The 8011-nt window shown below is 38.4% G+C and overlaps 1 protein-coding gene across 1 annotated transcript; it reads left to right on the plus strand.

Annotated features, from left to right (window-relative positions):
- Positions 1-4985: 4985 nt before the first annotated feature.
- On the plus strand, positions 4986-6840 carry LOC105036245 (UPF0481 protein At3g47200-like). Its single transcript, XM_019847580.2, has 2 exons — positions 4986-5671; positions 6373-6840. The coding sequence occupies exons 1-2, from the start codon at positions 5084-5086 to the stop codon at positions 6721-6723; spliced, it is 939 nt and encodes a 312-aa protein (XP_019703139.2). The 5' UTR covers positions 4986-5083; the 3' UTR covers positions 6724-6840.
- Positions 6841-8011: the final 1171 nt, after the last annotated feature.

Below are 8011 nucleotides of genomic sequence, written 5' to 3' on the forward strand. Positions count from 1 at the left end.
AATACTAGTGCTATTAATCTAACTAAAAATCTAATTCAGCATTCTAGATCAAAGCATATTGAAATTAGACATCATTTCATAAGAGAATATGTCCAAAATAATAATATAATTTTTGATTATGTTTGTACTAAAAAATAATTGACTGACATCTTTACTAAGACCTTAAGTGAAGATAGATTTTGTGAAATTAAGAGAGAATTAGAAATTCTTGATCCATCAGCTTAAGTATCTTTCTAATTTTAAGTTTTTTTTATCAAAAATTCAATGAACCAAATTTTGAGCTCAATTCTCTTCTCTCCTTTTTTAAAAGCTCAAAACTATCCTTCATATGATCAATCTCTTAAATAGACATCCTTCTCTCAAGTTTTAAATTTTTTAAAAAATTTTCAATCAATTTTTGAATTTTTTCTAGCCATGAGTCGACCCCAGGGTAAACTTGTAATTTTTATTAAAACCCATCGGATGTTCTATTTTATTAAAAAATCTCTTTTTGTAAATGAACCGACCCTTTATCTTTCATCTTCCTCATCCTACCGAACAAAAATCTCCTCCCTCTCTACTCTCTCAACTGCAAAAATCTCTTAAAATCTCTCTTCCCACCGATTTTCTCCTTCAAATCACCCTCTTAGAAACTAAATCCCTTTTCTTTCTCTTCCTCGTTTGGGTGGATCAAGCTTACCTAGCTTCAAACCCTCATCTCCAAATTGACGGTCCATCTCCTTAAAAATCTTTATTTTTCCTCTAAAATTCTTTCCACTCTACCTCTCATTAGGTTTCCTAAGCCGTTTGCAAGTCTCTGTTGTCTGAAATGATTTCCAAATTGAAGCTACCGTAGAGAAAAAGTCTGTTCGTGGGTTAGAGGAGGATGTGCGCAGAAAAAGAATGGCAGCCGAGCCCTCTCCTACTCCAACCTCAGTTCCAGGTCCTGCTCCGGCTTTTTCATAGTCTCCACTTAGTCCAAGCAAGGTACCTTTCTCCAATCGAAAAGTGAACCTAGAAAGAACATAGATTTTAAGTTTTTTGAAAAAGAAGGGTTCTTTATTGGATCAAAAATTAAAAGTTAAGGATGAAAGTTTTACTATCTTTTGAAGAAAAATACTTATGTTGATTTGGTCAGAGAATTCTATTTAAATTTAAGTTACAGCAATGGAACAGTAAAATCTTTAGGGAAAGGTATTAATATTGTTCTTGATCCATTGCATTTGGGACAAATCTTGCACTTGCCTTGTGAAGGTTATACTCATATGGAGCTCCCAATCAAAGAAGAAGGAATAAGTGTTATTTTAGGAAGAACTTTTACTGAAAATTTAAATATATTAGAAGCAAGGATTCTTTCAGTAGAGATGAGACTTTTGCATCACATGGTTACCAAACTTTTTGTCCCTAGGAGTGGTAGGCATAACCTCTTATCTGGTAGGAATTTACATCATGTACCATGTGATCATCGAGACCCCTTTAAACCTTCCTGCTTTGATATTTGAGGCCATGAGAGAGACCCTAAATAGGTCTAAGGCTCACCTGCCTTATGGTATGGCACTCATCCTGGTCTTTAGAAGATTCTGAGTCTGTTTTGAGGGGAAGGTAGTCACCAGATTGTCACATTCTGACACCATCAACTGCCACACACTGCATCACATAGGTTTTTCAAAGACTAATGGTGGTTGGTCGAAGGGTGTTGAGGAGGGAGCAGAGGAGGAGGGACCATCTTCACCTCGTGATCATAGAGCATCTCCTGATATTCAGTTCATGTCTGATCATGAGACTGATCCCTCAGAGTCAGTGAGGAGGCATGTTTTTATCCCATAGTCTGGGAGCAGAGTAGATCCTTCAGAGATCAGACTTGCAGACGATCAGATTGAGTTGATGTCTCAGCGTATTGCTTCCATTTTATCCCAGCAGTTTGTCATCTCAGGTTTTGCTCAGAGGATGACATCTCAGACTATTTCAGATCAGATCTTGATCTCTCATATCTCTACTGTCTTTCAGATGCTTACAGTTCAGTTTACACGAATTGAAGAGCTTGAGAGATATATTCTGAGACTGACGGACAAATTTTGGATTTGTAGAGGCAGGTATTATAGCCTTAGCCCTTCTCCAGCCACAAGAGAACATCATGGAGGTCTCTGACCTGTCTGTAGAGGTGGCTAGGCTTCGAGGTATTTTGCAGAGTGGCTTTGATTTTTTGAGGAGGGAGATCAGGGGCTCCAGTGAGACTGTCTCTACTCAGATTGGTACCCTGATGCAGTCCTTGATGAGAGTTTTGGAATAATTGGACACCATCAGACTTTCTCTCCCAGCACAGTCCATAGCTTCCCAAGCTCCAGGACCTTCTCACCCTTCTGCTCATGCCGGTACTTCTACCCGTGGTCGAGGCAGACATGATCGAGGATATGCCTGTGGCTTTGATCCTGAGACTCCTCATCATATCTCTGACTCTTCTGATGCCTCCAGCCATGATATTTATTAGATCTAGCATAGTTAGTCTTTTATATTTAGGATCTAGCTTATGACCTTTGTATTTATTGGTTGATTGTCTCATGGAAAGTTACATTTTTTGTTATCCATGATTTTGTATGGCCTATGTATTTTGACTTGACTTGTATATATTGTGACATATATGTCACATTTTGGATATATATATATATATATATATAATATTTTTAACTTCTATGAATATCATTTGGATTAATTTTTATGAATGGCATCAATTGAAATGTCTTAATTTTGTGATATGAAAAATACCTCATATATGTGCTATGAAATATTATGAATGGCAATATCTTTTATATGAGCAAATTGAAATGTCCTTTATGATTGCCATAGTGAGGGGGAGTCTTTTTTATTTTTCTTTAAAAGGAGAAGTAGTGATCTTAATTGATGTTATCAAAAAGGGAGAGTAGAGAAATAAAATCGAGCAATAAGCAAATTTGTCAAAAGAAAATAACCTTATAAGCTATTTTAAAACTAATCTTCAAACTACTTATAATGCATTTTACTCAAATAATTGGCTATAATGTTTAAGTGATGCATCTTCATAAATTTAAAATTCTTAATCAATGCTTTATATATATTATATTTTGCTTTTGCTCAAGTATTTTGTCATCATCAAAAAGGAGGAGATTGTTGCTCCATGAATTGATTTTGATGATTACAAAATATTTGAGGAGGTTACTAATGATTTTGGCTTGGAAAAAGATTTATTGTATTTCAGGAGCAAAATTCTAATTTTACCAAGTTCTAATTCGAAAGCCTCAAGAGCAAGAATAAAAGATTTATGATCTATTGGAGGTAATTTCATATTTTTTGGATGTGTATTTTGAGAGAAAATCAAGTTTAAAGAAAAGGGTCGACCTTTAGGGTCGATCCCTATCAAAAGGGTTGAACGGCATGCTATTTTTGACTGTCACACCCAAAGGGGACGACCCTATGAGTCGATCTCTATTGCTGTGCAAGCTAAAGATACAGAACAGTGACTTTCTATTCTGTGCCACAGAGGTCGACCCTATGAGTCGACCTCTGTGCAAAAGTCGACCCTATGAGTCGATCCTTGCGACGGAAAATCTCCATAACGACTAGTTTTTCAGCTCATTTTGGTCGTATTTAATGTTCATTTAATGCACTCCAACAGCTCTATTTCAGCCTAGATTTGTCTCTAGCATCCATTGAAGATATAAAGGTAGTTAAAGGAGGAAAAAAGATAAGGTTTTTCAAGCATTCATTTCAGCCTTAAGCAAAAAGTCCTCTTCAAGAAAAAGAAGCTTTCATTTCAAGTTCACCAACCCCTCAAGAGCTCATTCAAGTCTTCAACAACTTTGAGAAAAATTAGAAAAGCTTCTTCCTTATTGTGTAAAGTGTATTTAAGATTTTATTTGCTCATTAAAGGAGCTAAACTTGTATTTCTCGGCATTAATTCTCATATTCTATTTTTTGTCTTGATTTTTAATTTTGGAAGGGTTCAAAACTTAGATAGGTTGATCTGAATCTTGAATCGGATTGTATTGGGTTGGCTTGTACCCGAAAAATAAGTATTCTAGTTTGGGATAGCTAGAGTCGGAGGTACTGATGTTGTATTCTTGTTGAATACGTTTTAGTGGATTTAAATTCCCAAGTAGGAGTTTGGGGAGTGGATGTAGGTGCAAAGTTGGCATCGAACCACCATAAACCTTGATTATTTATGGTGTGCTTATTTTCTCTCCATCTAAATTTCTTTATTTTCTTACATTCTTGCATCTCATTTCTATACCTAGCTTAAATCACTTACTACACATAATTTGCTTATTGTTACTTAATCATTGTGATTCTAAATTAATTTTAAAATTTTAAAAACTCAATTCACCCCTTCCCTTTTGGATTGCATAGCTAGACAACAATCTTAAAAAAAAAAAATCTTTAGAATTAAAAACTTAGCCCATATTTCTATTGCAGAATTAGGCTGCTGTAAATAGAGAATTTAAAAAGATGTCCTGCCGTGATTTTTCTTTTTTTTTTTTTTTTCCGTAGCAAAGGGAAGAGTTTAGAGTAGGGCCCTTTGAAATATCTTTGATAAATACGTTCCAGGTTAAGGTGCCATGTGCATCATTTTCTTACATTTTTCTATCGATTTGCCATCACACTAACTGCAAGTTTTGCAAAGAAAGCTGAGACATACGTCATATAAGCTTGCTATCAGCATGTCCGAAAAGATCCATCCCCTGTCCCTACTCTTAATTTCTTTTGAAGCAAAGCTTCTAGCCAGCATATATATTGCATAGGTACAGCAAAGCAAGGAAAGAACTGTCCCTACTCTTCTTTCACTTCTTTTGAAGCAAAGCCTCTGGCATCCATATTGCATAGATATAGCAAAGCACGGAATTTCATTCCTTTCCCGATTGTGAAGTTATGAATTCACAATCCCTTTTTCTCTAACCAGTGTTATATATACCTAAAGGAGGTCTCTAGGACTATAGTGCCTGCTTGTTATTTAAGAATTAGGACGATGAGTGACACCGGTCAGGCTGAGGGTCCCCCTATGGGCATTGAATGAAACAAGTGGGTGGTTGACATTGAAACTAATGTTAACAACCGCGAGGCTGAGGGTCCTGCTATGAGCACTGAGTTAGGTGATTGGATGGTTGACATTGACACCGGGGTTGAGTCTTTCAACCTTTGCGAAGAAGAGAAGAATTGGACGGCGACGTCGATATACCGGGTGCCCTCCTTCGTCAGAGACATCAGAGAACGCGCCTTCACTCCGGCGGTGGTTTCTTTTGGTCCCTACCATCACAACGTTCGCCACCTGAGGCCAGTGTTTGAGCACAAGCACCGGGCTCTGATCCACTTCCTCAAGATGGCAAGCAAGCCTCTAGATCACTTCATCAAGGCGATGAGGCCTATCGAGAAGCAACTGCAAGACTCCTACCATAACCTCGACAAGAAGTGGAAAGACCCCAAACACCCTGGCCAATTCTTCATGCTAATGATACTCGACGGGTGTTTCATGCTTGAAGTGATGCGCATGAGAGATGAGAACTATAGAAAAAAGAGGTATGCCACACATGATCCCGTTTTTAGCAGTTATGGAGTGAACCATAGGTTGCCTTATATCAAGAGGGACATGTTGGTGATGGAAAACCAGCTACCTCTTCTAGTTCTAAAGAAGCTGCTTGAAGTCGAAGGCCTTCAAAGTGACATGGTAATCAAAAACTCTATTTATTCTCTCTTTGAAATCCTTAGCTCTCACAGTGATAAAGTTGAACTCTCTCTCCTGAATCAGAGAGCCTATTAGTTCTGAATATAGCTTGCATGAAACTTGGAGGGCAGAGAATCATTTGAAAATCATTAATAATTAGTTCAAATTAATAAAATAAAAAACGTTGGCAGTACTATATTGCTTGATAAAATGATTCGGATGCACCATGTTAGCAAAAGACAGTGGACTTACTGCTTTTATTTATAGAACAGTAATTAAAATAATTTTTGGACCAGAAAGCAGGTTTCACTATACGAAAAAGATTTTTATAGTCAGATTAATCATGGAAAAAATTATGATCGAAACGTCATCATCTGCTATGTGCATATATTGGAATGTTTATCAAAAAAGGAACGATTATGTGATGTTTATTTAAACAGTTCAAATATATTTAAATTTATCTATTTTTTTTAATATTTTAATGCATGCACAGCAATTCATCTTTTGATGGACGTTCTCGAAATATGTTTGACTATAATTTTTTTTATGATCGATCCGACTATAAAAATTTTATCTCCACTGTAGCACTTCTAAAGAACTTGTGACAGGAACAGGTTAAACTTGTGACCCACCTATTTACAAGCCGCCCACATTCCGGTACGACAACCATCTGTTTTGCTGCTAATGTAAACTTCGTAACGCAGGACGATGTCTCCATTAACGAGATGATACTCCAGTTCTTTGGGGTGAAGGCTAAGACAACAGGCCTGGGCCTCCATCCGCTCGACGTGTATCGGAAGAGCTTGCTCCATGGTACACCACCGTGGCTACCGCTACCACCCATCCCAAGCCAGAGCTTCGAGGTCCTCAGGTCAGCCGTGGAGCTCCGCGAGTCTGGAGTCAAATTCAGGAAAAGCAATAGCACTAGCCTTGCTGACATCGACTTCAAGGACGGCGTACTGAGCCTCCCACCCATTGAGGTCGATGACAACACCGACAGTATGTTACTCAACATCATGGCCTTTGGGCACCTCCATGTTGGCACCGGCAGCTAGGTCACCTCCTACGTATGCTTCATGGACGAGGTCATTGACTCGGCCAAGGACGTGAGTCTCCTGCACCGAAAAGGCATCACGCGAAATGCAACAGGGAGCGATAAGTCTGTCGCCGAGCTCTTCGGGAGGCTCTCCGAGGAAGTGACAACGGATCCACACTGTAGGCTTCGATATGTGCGACTGCAGGTGAATAAATACTGCCAGAAGAAGTGGCATAATTGGCGAGCCGTTTTACGGCACCAATATTTCAATACCCCATGGTTTGCCATCTCACTTGCAGCCGCCATACTTATTATTTTTCTTACCGCCGTCCAGACCTCTTGTTGCATCTACCACTGTCAGCACACAAAGAGCAAATCCTAGTGGTGGACCACATCCTTCTGGTGCGATAACATTGGAGAATAATGCTACGAAGTCTGCGTTCTGGTATGTCGTGTGCCTAAAATATATGCTTGTGCGTAAATTTGAAGACTATCCCGGGTTCACTGAGTGGAATTGATGGTGTTCGAGTTTCCACATTCCGTTTCTCTCGAGTTGGTTTGTACTTGCGAGTCTTGGTCTTGTCTATGTTTTGTTTGATTGGGATTTGATGTTCTGCTGATGTCAAATAAATTTGCTCTTCTTGTATCCGTTTCCTTTGATTGCAGCACTTTCCCCAAATGTTTGATTGCAATTGGCAACTGGTGCCATGATGCTTAATTTGGCCATTAACCAAGCCTCGGCATGCCGGATTACTTGGCTACGGTGAGCATTCTATGGCCAATGGACAAAATCATTTATCATGACAGTACGAAGGTTGCATCCCGCGTTCTTTCTGACAAATATAACTCTTCTCATCTCTGCTGCCTCTGCTAAATGTTCACTTCAAATTTTTGTAAACAAAGTCAAGCATGCATCATGTTATATGTTTTGCACAATTAAGTCACTCTTTTTTTCTTTCTTTCTTTTTTTTCTAAAAAAGTCCACTACTATCTCCTATGTACGGTTCACTTTCTTTTTTCCATAAGCTTCACTCACTTCATAGTAACAGCTCTCTCTCTCTCTCTCCTAAAAAGTAGGGATACGATAAAATGATTATGGTACCAATGTTGGATATATATCCGTATCGTATTGTACTCCATATCCATAGTAAAATGACTGTCAAATTTTTAAAAATTTATCATATCTCTGTATCCATATCGTACTGTACCTATGTCTCATATCATATCTATGCTTTCTAGTCTCTCTCACCCTCCCTCCTTCCCTCCCACTTTCTGATCAAAGGACCAAGCGGATCGACCAAGCTTTT

The sequence above is a fragment of the Elaeis guineensis genome, unplaced genomic scaffold, assembly GCF_000442705.2.
Source record: "Elaeis guineensis isolate ETL-2024a unplaced genomic scaffold, EG11 Super_Scaffold_1000033, whole genome shotgun sequence".
NCBI lineage: Eukaryota > Viridiplantae > Streptophyta > Magnoliopsida > Arecales > Arecaceae > Elaeis > Elaeis guineensis.

Excerpts from the sequence above, each read along its gene's own strand:
- LOC105036245 (XM_019847580.2), top strand. The coding sequence starts at position 5,084 with ATGAGCACTGAGTTAGGTGATTGGATGGTTGACATTGACACCGGGGTT. Across the intron at positions 5,672-6,372 it reads AAGGCCTTCAAAGTGACATG|GACGATGTCTCCATTAACGA; the intron begins GTAATCAAAAAC and ends TTCGTAACGCAG.